Source organism: Asterias amurensis, chromosome 10 (assembly GCF_032118995.1).
Source record: "Asterias amurensis chromosome 10, ASM3211899v1".
Classification (NCBI taxonomy): Eukaryota; Metazoa; Echinodermata; class Asteroidea; order Forcipulatida; family Asteriidae; genus Asterias; species Asterias amurensis.
In genome coordinates, this window is record NC_092657.1 from 6,768,726 (window position 1) to 6,785,670 (window position 16,945).

At 38.8% G+C, this 16,945-nt stretch overlaps 1 protein-coding gene across 2 annotated transcripts in view; it reads right to left on the reverse strand.

Moving 5' to 3' along the window:
- Positions 1-467: 467 nt before the first annotated feature.
- LOC139943176 (regulatory factor X 4-like) overlaps positions 468-16,945 on the reverse strand; it is a 93,254-nt gene continuing 76,776 nt past the window's right edge. Inside the window, exons 7-15 of one of the 2 annotated variants that reach the window (XM_071939990.1) lie at positions 16,117-16,308; positions 13,617-13,767; positions 13,000-13,197; positions 11,351-11,445; positions 9,293-9,413; positions 8,198-8,317; positions 6,483-6,599; positions 5,334-5,544; positions 468-2,671 (exon numbers count right to left, since the gene is read on the reverse strand). In XM_071939990.1, coding sequence (XP_071796091.1) covers positions 2,065-2,671; positions 5,334-5,544; positions 6,483-6,599; positions 8,198-8,317; positions 9,293-9,413; positions 11,351-11,445; positions 13,000-13,197; positions 13,617-13,767; positions 16,117-16,308 — 1,812 coding nt within the window. In that variant the 3' untranslated portion in view covers positions 468-2,064. Of the gene's footprint in view, positions 2,672-5,333; positions 5,545-6,482; positions 6,600-8,197; positions 8,318-9,292; positions 9,417-11,350; positions 11,446-12,999; positions 13,198-13,616; positions 13,768-16,116; positions 16,309-16,945 lie in introns of both variants that reach the window. The other variant, XM_071939989.1, reaches the window with a different exon arrangement.

Sequence of the window (16,945 nt, forward strand, 5' to 3'; positions counted from 1 at the left end):
GAGATATTGGAGAAAACTCATTTCTGCTATGGCTGCCACTAATTTGCGTATATTTTCTTTCTTTTTTAATTGCTTACCACCAATAATAAATTCATAAAATTTTGAATCGTTTTATGACACCTTCAAAACATGGGTATAGCACTTCAATTGTCGTCTTTGCTTTCCTAGTTACCGAGATATTGTAGAAAAATGATTTTCCTGTAATGGCGGCACTAATTTGCATATTTATGATTATTAATTACCACTTATTACTTTGGAAATGTTTTAATCCTATTCTGTGACCTTTAACATCTAGGTACAGACTCATCGCTCGTCATTTTTGCTTGCCTGGTTACAGGGGTTTGTTTAAAATGGTTCAAAAAGGTCAAAAATATGATTATGCAAAGTAGATGGTCAAAAACTCAAAAATTCGCTTGGGAACCATTTTTTTCGGATTCAGCACACCAAAAATGTGTTAGAAAGTCTGGTTCCGCACTTTTACCCCTAAATACCTCAATCAGTCACTTTTTCCAGAAATGCGCCTAGACATAAAGGAGCGTTTGCCTAACGTGAAAAGAAAGTCGGGTATTGTTTCAACTTTGAGGGCATGTTTTTAGCTTGCGCCAAGCGTCACTATCTTGTGTTGGCACTGCATGCGATTTATCGCGCCTCAATTGAAAACATGAAAACTAATTTTTGTAAACCTTAGTTAATTGTTTATTCATATTCCACTCATCAAAACACATACTAAGTGACAAAAGCTTTATTTGACAAAATACCACTTGCAGGTGACTTTAAAGACACTAATGACACAAATGGTTGGTACTCTACATAATTGTTAGTATAAAAACTTACTTGGTAACGATCGATGGAGAGCTGGGGATAGTATGAACTATGTAAGAAACGGCTTCTTCTGAAGTAACGTAGTATTTCAGAAAGAGATTATGTCTCACTAAATATTAAAATACTTCAGTCTGGAAGCAAACAATGTGTGTAACAAGGGTGTTTTTCTTGTATCATTCTCTTGCAACTTCGACCAGCAACTGGATCAAATTTTCAAAGATGTTTTTACTTGATGCATATGTTGGGAAACACCAACTGAAAATACTGTTTTGTATAATTAAAAAAGTGCCTTAAGCCTACACTTTCACAGGTTTGTTATGAGTTGCGATAAACATTGTCAGGGCATGCTTATTACAAAAGTATACGTTGCAATTTAATCCGATTTTTATTATTTGCCCTCAAATTGATATTGATAAAAGCCTAAACCAAACTCATAGTTAGGTCAGCACTTGAGCTCAATAAAAAAAATCCACTTTTTGTTTTCAAAAAATCCTTTTATTTTAAAATAAGAACTGACTGATCTTGATACTCTAAAATTAGTACTAGAAAAGAAAATCTAACCCAAACAACTTGTTAAAAATTCCTATTATACGAAAAATATTTAAACATAATTTACTAACAAATTGCAAAAATGGTTTATTTATAATCAATAGACTCTTGGCGCACGCCATCTTCACTGAATATAACAATGAAGGTAATGCACGCATTTAGACTGGTCCCCTGTCTTTAGCCACAAGGATACAGACACGTATCTGCTTTTCAGAACCAGTGATTTCATTGGATACATCTCAATCATCTCACTGGATAAACGTGCAGTGACGTAACCTAATTATCTAATATCTGCGTTTTGATTGGTCAAAGGTGACGTTTGGTAGCTGGTTGATTTGCGGTGAATCTAGGTGAAAGGTGAAAATGGACACAAACTAAAAGCCACCCCATGGCGTTATATCCAAGAACCTCGAGGTGTGATGCCAGATGTTCAGGCTGTACGCATTATTCAAACCTCTACTTGTCCAGTCCTCTCTTTAGCCCCAGTGAGGAAAACTGCTGGTTCATATATGAGAAAGAAGTTTTCGGGCCCCTTATAACATGGCTATAAAGGTAAAAAATAAATCACTTTCAAATTTTGCTTGGAATACGTGAAACTATTAGTTGTTGGGACGTCAACATTTGTACACATTCGCATTCACATGAAGTATGAACCGGGCTTTACTTTACACCACTCTCTGCTGTAATGTTCATTTAATTGACAGCTTGGATGTGCTGATATGGCTCCTTGTACTGGCTCCCCGTGGCTATCCCATTATGGCCTTCCTCCTCGTCGATGTACAAGTCTCCTGCCTCAACAATCTCTATAGATGAACCTGCAATCTTGCCGTCGTACTCACTGCAAAGATTAGACGAGTAGTACATTGGGCACTCGTCAGTGTTATGTGTTGCATTATGAAAGGTTATACCTGACGGCTCATGGCGAAAGTCAAAGCTTTCCGGGTGGCGGAAACTATGGTCTCTTCCAGTGGAAATATCTTGGATAGCATGGTCTTTCGTAAATGCACCGGTCGAGTCATTTGGCAGTTGGGGAACCAGTTGAAACTGCCCGTATCTAGTTTCTACTGGCTCAAACTGGTTGTTATAATTTCCCTGTGTGGCACGTGCATGAAGCATGGTTTCACGACCTGGGTATGTTGAGTGAGTGTCGTTGGTTAGGAGACCGTGATTCTGGAAGCCAGTGAAGGGGAATGAAGATCTTGCATAGTTAGGCTGTTGATGAAGCAAGGAGCGGGTCGAATGGGGCCGATCAAATGATGCATAGCTGTTGAAGCTAGTGACGGGTGTGAAGGCACTGTTCCTAAACACATGGAAATAAAACTATTATCAATCATATCTTGTGTAAAGGGAATACATTTAAAACTTCATTTAAAAGAAAGAAAAAAAAATTGTCACAGTGTGTACACTTTTAAAATGAAGAGGCAAAGCGCAATGGTTGTTCTTTGAAAAGGGCCAATATAAGAGCAGAACTCTTAGACTAATTTCGGTACAATGAGTTACCTTTTACCTTGCATTCATTCCACACGTACATGTATGCTACACATAGGCCGGCTACACATACATGTAGGCTACACGTACATGTAGGCTACACATACAAGTAGGCTACACGTACATTGTAGGCTACACCCAAGATCGAAAGTGTTTGATTTTTTTCAAAACCGGATAGTCTGGAAAACCCTCGTGGCACAGAAGAGAACCAACGCACAACTCAACTCACATATGGCCCCGACTGGGAATCGAACCAGGGTCACATTGGTGAGAGGCGAGCGCTTTACGCACAAGCCAACCGTACCGTGCCACCGTACATGTAGGCTACACGTACATGTAGGCTACACGTACATGAAGGCTACACGATATGTAGGCTACACGAACATGTAGGCTACACGTACATGTAGGCTACACGTACATGTAGGCTACACGTACATGTAGGCTACACGTACATAGGCTACACGTACATGTAGGCTACACGTACATAGGCTACACGTACATGTAGGCTACACGTACATGTAGGCTACACGTACATGTAGGCTACACGTACATGTAGGCTACACGTACATGTAGGCTACACGTACATAGGCTACACGTACATGTAGGCTACACGTACATAGGCTACACGTACATGTAGGCTACACGTACATGTAGGCTACACGTACATGTAGGCTACACGTACATGTAGGCTACACGTACATGTAGGCTACACGTACATGAAGGCTACACGTACATGTAGGCTACACGTACATAGGCTACACGTACATGTAGGCTAAACGTACATGTAGGCTACACGTACATAGGCTACACGTACATGTAGGCTACACGAACATGTAGGCTACACGTACATAGGCTACACGTACATGTAGGCTACACGTACATGTAGGCTACACGTACATAGGCTACACGTACATGTAGGCTACACGTACATGTAGGCTACACGTACATGTAGGCTACACGTACATGTAGGCTACACGTACATGTAGGCTACACGTACATGTAGGCTACACGTACATAGGCTACACGTACATGTAGGCTACACGTACATAGGCTACACGTACATGTAGGCTACACGTACATGTAGGCTACACGTACATGTAGGCTACACGTACATGTAGGCTACACGTACATGTAGGCTACACGTACATGAAGGCTACACGTACATGTAGGCTACACGTACATAGGCTACACGTACATGTAGGCTAAACGTACATGTAGGCTACACGTACATAGGCTACACGTACATGTAGGCTACACGAACATGTAGGCTACACGTACATAGGCTACACGTACATGTAGGCTAAACGTACATGTAGGCTACACGTACATAGGCTACACGTACATGTAGGCTAAACGTACATGTAGGCTACACGTACATAGGCTACACGTACATGTAGGCTAAACGTACATGTAGGCTACACGTACATAGGCTACACGTACATGTAGGCTACACGAACATGTAGGCTACACGTACATAGGCTACACGTACATGTAGGCTACACGAACATGTAGGCTACACGTACATAGGCTACACGTACATGTAGGCTACACGTACATGTACATGCTTGAACATGCACAGATTATAACTCTTTTTCATCTTCTTCTTTTCCTCAATGGTTATTGTTATTTTTGTTTTGTTTGATGCGGCATTCACGCACGACAATATTACAATACAGAGCAAAACAATAATCAAAATGACACAGGAACATAAAATAAAGCCATAACAAAATTTAAACTTTGGCCAATGGCCTTTAATTGTTTTCTATGCTACTGGCTTAAAGGCAGTGGATACTATTGGTAATTACTCAAAATAATTATCAGCATAAAACCTCACTTGGTAACGAGTAATGGGGAGAGGTTGATAATATAAAACATTGTGAGGAACGGCTCCCTCTGAAGTGACGTATTTTTTCGAGAAAGAAGTAATTTTCCACGAATTTGATTTCGAGACCTCAAGTTTAGAACCTGAGGTCTCGAAATCAAGCATATGAAAGCACACAACTTCGTGTGACAAGGGTGTTTTTTCTTTCATAGTTATCTCGCAACTCCGACGACCAGTCGAGCTCAAATTTTACAGGTTTGTTATTTTATGCATATGTTGAGATACGCCAAGTGAGAAGACTGGATTTCGACAATTACCAATAGTGTCCACTGTCTTTAAAGGAACACGTTGCCTTGGATGAGTTGGTCTTTGAAAAGCGTTTTGTGACCGTTTATTATAAAATGCATATGGTTAGAAAGATGATGCAAAAGTAGAACATAATGATCCACACAAGTATCTCTCAAAATTGCACGGTTTTCATTTTACGTCGCGAACTATCACGGTCGGCCATTTGTGTGAGACAAAACGCTTTTTCAAAGTCCAACTCGACCGATCCAAAGCAACGTGTTCCTTTAATAGTATTAAGATGGTGGGCTTTTCTGAATATTGAGGATCTTTGGTCCTTGTAATATATGCGTTAATGTGAGCCTACCCTGAGCTGTGAATTGATGGTGGTGACGAGCATTCTCCAAAGCCCACACAGGATGCTGGCTGACAAAACGATGACACTCCTCTCATGGCTGAAGACAGGTGGACAGGGTCGTGCGACTCCAAACAGGCCATGTAGCTTGGCGTTATCTTAGATTGGCCGGATGGTAATATCGGTTGAAGGTCAAAAGTCAAGGAGGTTGGACTTGTTGAATCTGAGGATTGATTCAATTCAATTCCTATGTATTGCCATACTGTCAAAAACATCGCACAGCAGGGGTGGATTTCACAAAGAGTTAGGACTAGTCCCTATCGGAGATGTGAAAAAAAAATTATGGGTAGTCCTAAATTAGGACGAGTAACTCGTCCTAAAGATTAGGCTAGTCTAAACTTTTTGAAATCGACCCCTGCAGAGTAGTTATTTACAGTAAAAGAAAATTAAAAGTAAAGATGGAGGCCAATTTGATAAGCCGAGGCTTGTAGTAATCAGCCTATGTACAGCCAATATGACGAACAGGATCAAAACAACTTACAGACAACAACAATGCTTTTCTAAAATGAAAATATGACCTAGACATGGAAAACTATAATTGGCCCTTCGGTAAAAACTGTATCTTTAGGTGGACTGTGAACTTTATTTTTAAAGACAAATTAAGTATTCATTAGCCTTTTCGAAGCGTTTCAAAGTTTTCTAAGTTAAAAAAACTTAGAAATAACGAGACGACTCTCCAGTCATTGTGAAATCAGCGGTTAGCTGGGGGATTCAAACCCACAACCCTGTGGTTACTGGTCCTGCAGTCTAACATCTTGACCATGATGATGGTGACAACCAGCTTCAGATTGGAGAAAAGGTGCGTCTTGATACCTTTTTAAAGGTGAGTCTTAGTGTTTTTAATGGGGACAGGAAGACCCTTCCATAGGCGGGAGGCTGCAGTGGATAATCTTGTTAATGTTTCTGTTGTTGCTGCTGCTGCTGCTGCTGCCGACGCCGCCGCCGTCGTCGTCGTTGTCGTTGTCGTTGTCTCTGTCGTCGTTGTCGTTGTCGTTGTCGTTGTCGTTGTCATTATCGTTGTCGTTGTCGTTGTCGTTGTCGTTTTCGTTTTCGTTGTCGTTGTCGTTGGAATGATTTGTACCATTGTAAATTGTATTATACCATGACTTTGAGAAGGGGAGTTGTCACTGAACTGATGCTGGAACCGCTGATGCGTTGCTGCAGTGTGGATTGAACGTCTCTCAGTACCTGATGGTAACACCTCAGTAGCTTCGTAACCTGGGGCAAAATGACAAAACATTGCACTGCATTCATCTCTCTCTCTCTTCAACAAATTGTATAAATTTAAAATGATATACCTTTGATAGTTGTATTTTTGGTTTGAGGTAACACCGTGTGTGTGTATCTACTTGCCAGGTAGAGTTTGTTCTTAGAGAACTGTCTTGCTTTATTCTACTGCCGCGGAGTAGATAATCAGAGGTTCGGGAGACTTCTCAGTTCTGAAAAGAACTGTCCCGCTTTTTAACTATTACCAGGGCGGATGGTATAGAAAATAGATTGGACTACTACTCTACCTTAAAGGATCGTAATTAACTGTACTGCCGCGGAGTCAGTTCAAAATTGGTGTCCTTTGATAGTTGTTTGACATTTTTTTCCAATTGAAAAGACACTGATTTACCATTGGATAGTTTGTTACAAAAAAACTGAATCATCATTAAGTACAACTTATAAACCATTCAGATCCACCATAACAACGTTGGCATATCTGGGACTACTTAGCATTACCATTCAAAACCCACTGTGAATTATCATTCAATGTTTACACCCCCACCTTCAACCATTATTGACATACCATCACTTTATCATTGTCACTGGTAAAACAATTATACCCCGAACTGAGCACAAACTCCTTCTGAGAAACCATTAACATTCATTACCAGTTGGTACCATTGAATCCCTTGGGATGTTATTCTCGAAAAGGTAACAGGATGGTTAGTAATTACTCTGACAACTTAATGGAAATAAAAACGTACGTGGCTCGAAGCAGAGCAGCCTTGGATAGCTTTTTGAGAAACATTTATATTCGAAGTACCAAGGTCACGGAAAAAGGACTATAGCCAATAGTGCCCAACTTATAAAGCTCCTACAGCACAAACTTTTGATTCGACGTGTTCCTAATATGGAAATGGGTTGTGGTGGCTGTAACATACTTGTTAAACATAGGATTCAAACTCTAGCTACCGGGCAGTCTCAGTGGTCTAGAATTGCAAAGGTCGTGGGTTCGAATCCCACCCGAGTAATAATATGCCCGTGATTTTGTTTTCACTGAACTCGGGTAAGTACTGAGTATGCAGTGCTAACACACTTTGGTGTATATCGGTAAAAACCAAAATTAATAGACCATGTGAACCTTGTTTACAATAGAGTGACCTTGTACAGTCTTTCAGTATTCTGGCGGGCAAAATACTACACTGGTCCTATGGGAAAGCTGACATTCTGTGTCACAATTTCCACATAAAACCAAGAGTTATGGAAGTTAAAGTTGGACAAGTTTTGAGATGTGCCACCTTTCATCATATCAAAAGTTGATAAGTATTAGACAGTGCAATCTCGATAAAATATAAGATTTTATGTTTTATTCCATTGAGCTGTGTACAAATCGTGCCTGTAGGAAGTCCAGGCTCTGTGGCTCTTTTGTAAACATGTGATGTCACAGGTCACATCGTCTATACTAGTTAAGTATTTGCGTCACTTAGCTTTCAAACAACATAATCAGTTATAAATAAAATACTTTTAGAACATTGAACCACTCTTATTATTTTTGTAGTTCTACTGATTGATTCCCAATCCACCTGCCTAGGAAAGTTGAAACTTACTTGTATCTGCTTCTCCTTTGAGTCTACAGAGCAAACAGTCGGCCCTGTCTTGAGTTAGAATGGTCTGCACTCTATAATGGATGTACTCATCTAGTGTCATGTACAGGAGATGGAACGATCCTATAGGGTTAAGCATTGATATTATGGGATTTAATATTGTTAACATTGTATTCATCTTGTGTCTGTGAAACACATTTAAATGGTGCACACATTTAAATGGCACTCTCGTTAAAAGGCAAAACTGTCACTGAGGTACTTGAGATTATAGTCATCATGTACGTTTCCTGAAGTTAAGAACAATGCTTGTTATTTCTATTAATTTATTTGTTTATTCATTATTTTGTATTAAGATTTCTGGTAACGAAACTAAACGACACTCAAAAGTGTGTTTGTTTCCTTGCTGATCAGTCTTACAAATTTAAAAAGCGAACAGTATTTCACAGCATTTTGGCCATGGCACTAATCTCTACTCAATGTGGACGAACATGTAGTGTCGCGTAAAACATCTAACATGCTTTAATAAGTTTCGCCTCCTGATAGAACATTATTTTCGTGACATTGTTTTTACACATACAGAAACTTACAGCACATCAGCAAATAATATTTTAAGGGAAGCTTTCTACCATCATTTTATCTAAATCTATGTACTTGGTGTTTTTTGTCGTACAAAAAATACCAAACCCTAAGGGAAGCCTTGTTCGGCACCCTTTCACTAAAGGAACATTACAGAATTGGTTTTTGCAAACAAAACAGTTGCTGGCAGTGTAAGCACTTTATGTTATCCACCATATACATCAACTGACAAATCTGTAGAAGTTGGGATTGATCGGCTGTCTGGGTCACGATAGAATAGTGAAAAACCGGTTACATGTTTTGCATGACGATGTTTAAAAAAAAAAAAAAAAAAAAAAAGATCACTGAGAAAACGGGAGATTATTTGTATTTATTTTACATCAAGTATGACATTTCTGCCTCAGTAAGAAATATTTTAATGGATCTTCATCATTAGACCGTGTAAGTTTTATGTGAATCTGTGATCTTAGGCAAGCAAGTTTTTTTCCTAAGTCTAAAACAGAATATTTTTCCAACTCTCACCAAAACTTGGAGAGCTGTGTAGTGTCATGTCACGTATGACTTTGGTGCTGAAGCAAGACCAGGTGAGCATGAACTGTCTTGACCTTTGACACACACTCTTTGAACTCTGACCCGATAGCGGCTGCTGGTGGATTCAAATATATTTTTAACAAGTCAAATAAGAATAGTAAGTTTCTGAAATCATTGATAACAGTCATAATTTTATTTAAAAGGGTTTGTATTCGTTTGGTAATTTGAGGCCAATGTTTTTTACCAATCCTATGAAAGTTGTAAATATATATCTTGTAACTAACCAATGCAAATTTAATTTCACAAATTTCGAGAAGTTGTATCCAAGCAAGAACAAATTGCAATACACTATCTGATAAGCGTTCTCGCGGTAATGCTTCTAAGGTTTTATTTGTTTTATTATTATTATTTATTATTATTATTGTTATTGTTATTGTTATTGTTATTGTTATTGTTATTGTTATTGTTATTGTTATTGTTATTGTTATTGTTATTGTTATTGTTATTGTTATTGTGATTGTGATTGTGATTGTGATTGTGATTGTGATTGTGATTGTGATTGTGATTGTGATTGTGATTGTGATTGTGATTGTGATTGTGATTGTGATTGTGATTGTGATTGTGATTGTGATTGTGATTGTGATTGTGATTGTGATTGTGATTGTGATTGTGATTGTGATTGTGATTGTGATTGTGATTGTGATTGTGATTGTGATTGTGATTGTGATTGTGATTGTGATTGTGATTGTGATTGTGATTGTGATTGTGATTGTGATTGTGATTGTGATTGTGATTGTGATTGTGATTGTGATTGTGATTGTGATTGTGATTGTGATTGTGATTGTGATTGTGATTGTGATTGTGATTGTGATTGTGATTGTGATTGTGATTGTGATTGTGATTGTGATTGTGATTGTGATTGTGATTGTGATTGTGATTGTGATTGTGATTGTGATTGTGATTGTGATTGTGATTGTGATTGTGATTGTGATTGTGATTGTGATTGTGATTGTGATTGTGATTGTGATTGTGATTGTGATTGTGATTGTGATTGTGATTGTGATTGTTATTGTTATTGTTATTGTTATTGTTATTGTTATTGTTATTGTTATTGTTATTGTTATTGTTATTGTTATTGTTATTGTTATTGTTATTGTTATTGTTATTGTTATTGTTACTGTTACTGTTATTGTTATTGTTATTGTTATTGTTATTGTTATTGTTATTGTTATTAAAAACTGCTCATTGCAGCCTACTGGCTGATTTACAAAACAGTGTACATTATATATAAAAGAAGTGCAACAGAAATATTTGTAAACTGAATTTAAACAAAAACAGAGAGGAATCAGATTCAATTTTGTTGGGATAAAACGTGATATCTTTTTTTCACAACTGCAAGATTCGAAGGAACGATTCTCAAAATCCATACTACATCCACAGCTTCTGTAGTTAGTTGTTATTGCAAAATGTTTTTAGATTCCTTACTAAAGGTATGCAACTATTTTAAAGGCACTGGACACCTTTGGTAATTGTCAAAGACAAGTCTTCTCACTTGGTGAATCTTAACATGCACAAAATAACAAACCTGTGAAAATGTGAACTCAATTGTTTGGTTTTTTTTAACCAAAAAGGCATTTATACCTTGCAGACATCGCCTTTTTGTTTTGATTTATAATTAGGGAATAAAAGAGTAGTGACTCGTTCTTAAACTGCCGTTTAAAACCTTGCATGTTCGTTTCCGCGCACGGAAACGACCCTGTCAGTTTTAAACGACCGTTCAAGAACTCGTCGCTATACCCTTTTATTTCCTTATTACAAATCAAAACAAAAAGGCGATGTCTGTAAGGCTTCATTTTCAAATGTTCTTTTCCACAGTGCAAAAGAGCATGGGACATTACATACACAAAGTTTGTATAAAAACCTGGGATATTGAACCTTTTGAACACTTAACTCTTGTTGACAACGGCTCCGTTTGTTTTGTACATACTTTTAAACTTGAAACCTTCATCCAATTTGTCCCGACTTTCATCTTGTTTGTGTACATCTTACCTTTTGAACGCAGCTCAGCAAGTGTTTATCCAGCCAGTTCGTGTAAGATTCCAGTGAAGATTGATTGTCCAGCAGCTCCTGAAACTGTTCACAAACTGCCCAACCAGAAAAACAATAATAATACAAAAATAAACCCAAGATAAATGAAGGTATACGTTTATTTCATCTTTTGTTTAACCCCCAGAACCATCACAAATCTTTGTTTGTCAAACAAAACTATTAGTAGTACTGCCAGCTTCACGATTAGTTTTTATCAAAATTAATGGTCATACGGTAAAACTACACTACATTTGAAATGGAGACGGTGCCCTATGATTGGGCGTTATGGGCTATACGAATCGTTTGTGTAAGGTATAATTATGGTTGGAAAATGTTTTTTAAATAATAGTACGATCCACACAAGTTTCACTCGGAATTCTGTGGTTTCTTTTTACTTCGTTCGAAATTTTGTGAATTATTATGTGAATCATTAAACTCTACGTTTAAAGGGAAGGTATAAGTTTGGTAATTACTCAAAACAAATATTAACTTAAAAACTGACTTGGTAATGAGCATTGGAGAGCTGTTGATAGTATAAAACATTGTGAGAAATGACTCCCTCTGAAGTAACGTAGTTTTTTTTTTTAGAAAGAGGTAACTTCTCACTAAATTAATAAAAGACTTCTAGCTAGAAGTCTTTTATTCTTGTCTGAAAGCACACAAATTCGTCCAACAAGGGTGTATTTTCTTTCAACATTTTCTCGCAACTTCGATGACCGATTGGGCCCAAATGTTCACAGGCTTGTTATTTTTTGCTTATAATGGAATGCACCAAGTGAGAACACTGGTCTTTGACAATTAGCAAACATCTTTCGATCTATGTTCATGACAAACGCTGTCGTAAAACAGTTGACAACAATGGCTTGGAAGCAATAGGAACATTTGTAAAACCTATAAGTAGAACTTGGTACCACTTTTTTGTGTGAGCTAGACTGATGTATAGCCGCACACACGGGGTTCTCCCAAAGAGCTCAAAATTGTCAAAGACCAGTCTCCTCACTTGGTGTATCCCATTATAACATAAAATAACAAGCCTGTGAACATTTGGGCTTAATTGGTCATCGCAATTGCGAGGAAATGATGAAAGAAAAAACACCCTTGTTTGGCGAATTTTGTGTGCTTTCAGATAAGAATAAAAGACTTCTAGCTAGAAGTCTTTTATTGTTTTAGTGAGAAATTACCTCTTTCTCAAAAACTACGTTACTTCAGAGGGAGCCGTTTCTCACAATGTTTTATACTATCAACAGCTCTCCAATGCTCGTTACCAAGTCAGTTTTTAGGTTAATATTTGTTTTGAGTAAGGGATGTTGGAAGCACTTTGAGACGTCATTCGGGTGTGAAAAGCGCTATAAAAACTGGTTTATATTAGTAAAAGCTCCCGATACAGACATTTATCTCAGTGCAGCCATCTTGAATTTCTGCCATTGGTATCAATAAATTACCAAACCGAGGCTTGAACAACAAAATAGTCTGTTCTTATTTTCAAAATGATCATTAGCATTCATTATTGTTATTTGATACGAGGAACTTGGCCAAGATGGAGGCAGCGTGATAAAGGTCAATTATGTGATATCTGAAATTTGCCATGAGTTATTTTACAATGAACTTGCATTTTGAGAGGCGTGGTGCTGGACCCATGTCTTGCACTGCATACAGGGTTTGGCTGACTATCGTCCTAACGTCTACCATTGACCAATCCTCGGCCATCTGAGACGTGACCTCACCGTTCTGAGTGATACCCTTTGCGGCTTGGCAGAGATGGTTCAGAGAGGTTTGTCTCTCTAGAAGCTGGCTGAAATATCTTGCCACTGTAGGGGCAAACAAATCCAAATGTGTTGCTTACTTGACCTTTGATCGGGTACCCTTTCCGTTTGTGGTAACCCTCAACATAAATATGATAAGAGTTTTAGTTGTTTTAAAAATTCAAAAAGATGGTGATTGAAATAAGCATTATTCGTGACAAAATCCCCTTGATCATTGGACTTATGGTTACCACCATTTGTGGAACCTGACTTTCTTTCAAAGACTAGCCTTTTGTACAAGAAGATATAGGCCCTTTTCGAAACCACGACTCCGGATTCGGCTCAGGCTAGCTTGGCCCCTTCAAATGCTTTGCATACGTGCTCAGGGCTTCAGACGAGAGAAGGAGCCTGAAGCTGAATCCTATAGTAAAGCCGAAGCCGCGGTTTCGAAAAGGGTCCTAAGTTGAAAATTATTTATGTTATACTTCTGAACTTGACGTTGCAGAGTAACTCCGGGAGATGCTCCATTGCAGTCTGAAGCCATTCTTCCAATCGCTGGGAGAAGGTACCAATAACCAGCGCCAAACTCTCTGGTAGTGTTTGTGTGACAGACGGCATTAGTACACCAGCAATTGCCTGTAACATATAAACCAAATTAAGCAGCTGTTTTTTTAGACTAGCAAATACTGGTTGTTTGGTCGTCATCACGAAACAACCTTGTTTTTATTGTGTGTTTTTTTTTGTGTTGCTAATTGTCTCTTGGTCAAATTTTTCTATGAAACTGTTAAAGGAACACAATGCCTTGGATCGGACGAGTTGGTGCTTGTAACCGTTTGATATAAAATGTACATGGTCAGAAAGATGTTTTAAAAGTAGAATACAATGATCTACACAAGTATGCCTCAAAATTGCACGGTTTTCCTTTTACCTCATCGACTAACACGGTCGACCATTTATGGGAGTCAAATTTTTGACTCCCATAAATGGCCGACCGTGTTAGTTCGCAAAGTAAAAGGAAAACCACGCAATTTCGAGGCAAATTTGTGTAGATCATTATATTCTACTTTTGAATTATCTATCTAACCATATGCATTTCATAACAAACGGTTTCACACGCTTTTCAAAGACCAACTCGTCTGATCCAAGGCACGTGTTCCTTTAAGGCTCATGTATTTCACTGGTAGTTTTTACTGATTTGCCTCCTGTGACTAGTACTTCATCTGTTTGGCGTTTTAAAGGCAGTGGACACTATTGGTAATAACTTAAAATAATTGTTAGCATAAAATCTTACTTGGTAACAAGCAAAGGAGAGCTGTTTATAGTATAAAACATTGTGAGAAACGGCTCCTTCTGCAGTTACATGGTTTTCGTGAAAGAAGTAATTTTCCACTAACTTAGTTTCGAGACCTCACAACTAGTCCCGAAATCAAGCATCGGGTAGCACACAACTTCGTGTGACAAGGGTGTTTTTGTCTTTTATTATCGTTATTATCTTGCAACTTCGACCACCAATTGAGCTCGAATTTTCACAGGTTTATTATTTTATGCACATGTTGAGTTACACCAAGTGGGAAGACTGTTCTTTGACAATTACCAATAGTGTCCAGTATATTTAAGGCCCTCCTATAATAATCTCTAGTAATTGTATTGTTGGTATCGTTATATAACCAAACTAAGGACATCTTACAAGGAGGCAATGTCGAAAATTCATTCACATTTCAGTTTCCTTTTAATTTTGCTTGGTATGGTGAGTTACAACTCACAAAGTATATGATGGGCATTGTAGTCATTGGTTGCCATGTGTGACATGACCGTTGGGTTTGGCAAACGTACATTAGTTGAAGCTGTCTGGACGATGTCATTGTTTGGAGAAGTCTGAGGACTACATACTTATTTATAATATTGTGGCTTCTTATTAAAGGCAGTGGACACTATTGGTAATTACTCAAAATAATTATCAGCATAAAACCTCAATTGGTAACGAGTAATGGGGAGAGGCTGATAGTATAAAACATTGTGAGAAACGGCTCTCTCTGAAGTGACGTAGTTTTTGAGAAGGAAGTAATTTTCCACGAATTTGAATTCGAGACCTCAAGTTTAGAATTTGAAGTCTCGAAATCAAGCATCTGAAAGCACACAACTTCGTGTGACAAGCGTGTTTTCTTCTATCATAGTTATCTCGCAACTTCGACGACCAATCGAGCTCAAATTCTCACATGCTTGTTGTTTTATGCATATGTTGAGATACACCAAGTGGGAAGACCGGTCTTTGCCAATTACCAATAGTGTCCACTGTCTTTAAATACATACACAACGACCGAAATAAGCGTCCCCAAATTGCCCCAAATTCCCCATATCTGTAACTCAGCGACGCTCAACTCGTTTTAACATGCAGTATTTCTTGCAAGGTATGTGAGACTACGTTTGAATTATGAGACCTACTGATACAGCACCAAATAAAGGTGCCGTGGCGCAATATGCTGTCAATCAAACCAGGAACGCCGGGACGAACCCCTTCTCTGTACGCTAGGTTTATTCACGTGCTTTGCACAACACATGGGACCACCGGCTTTACGTCCCATCCGAATGACGAAGCATCACAGTGTCTTCATTAGGGGACACAGGTGTCACGACTTGGACTCGCACCCACAATTTGTTGATCAAAAGTACCAGAGTACCAGAGTTTGAACTTGATATTCTAAACAGCTAGGCCATGACACGCCACGATTTTTAATTACGGGGGTTGGAGGTTTGTTTTACTTAGCAAGATTTGTACACAAGCAAGAAGGCACCAACAAAGCTTCAAAACGCATGGCATTGTACGCTGTGGCCCCATTCACGCCTCGTTCCTGTTTTGGGGGAACAAGTACAAACGCTTGAACAAAATAAATCGCTCGTTTTTACGTCGTTCCCACTTTCGCAAACACGTGACTGATTGAAAGCTGTTCTCAAAATGACCATGTCAAAATGATTGGGCTGTTTTACCTTGTAAAGAACCGAATCACAAAGACCGACTATATCGGCGATTATTTGTGAGTCCAGTATACAGAGCATGTGGGTTGGCATACCCTGCCAGAAATGAAGAAGGTAGCTCTCGACCTCGTCGAAGTTGGCTCTGATCACCGTGTCTAGGATACGCTGGCAATGGGTGCGATACATCATCAGAAAAGTTGATACCTTCAAGGGAAAACAACAAAGTTATTTACACTTAAAAAATCTACTGGTGCACGTGAGAGTGCACATGGCACTGTCTAGATCGAATTGGACGCCGTTATGCATACAGGGAAGTAACTGTGAGTAGTTAATCGTGTTGGTCAAACAACGAACAATTTTCAGTGGAGCCTATTTTCAACAGAGGGCGCTCTGTTTGCTTAACAAACTGGTGACTTCACATTTTGATAAAATAATTCCCAGTTCGTTGTTCGTACAATCACAGCCATACTTAAGCGTGCACAGCCTGTGTTGAACGCGCAGTGAGTATAGCTGAAAGATATATCTGAAAGTGATATGTACGTTGTAACTGCATTATAATTTACCTGAGAGGCTAATCATCCTTACTTGCAGCTAGAGCTGACTTGCGAAGGACGCGGCTACAACGTGTTCGAGAAGCAGGCATGCAAGGGCGCCTTTGGCAGCCAGCCACATCAACCCATTATGACCACGGAGCATAGCAAGAGGTTGAAAGGGTTTGATTTTACCCAAGGGAAGAAAGCCGGATGGTCTGCAGAAACCCTCGTGGCACAGCAGAAAACCAACGATGACTCAACTTTCAACTGGCCCTGGCCAGGTATCGAACCAGGGTGACCCTGGTGAG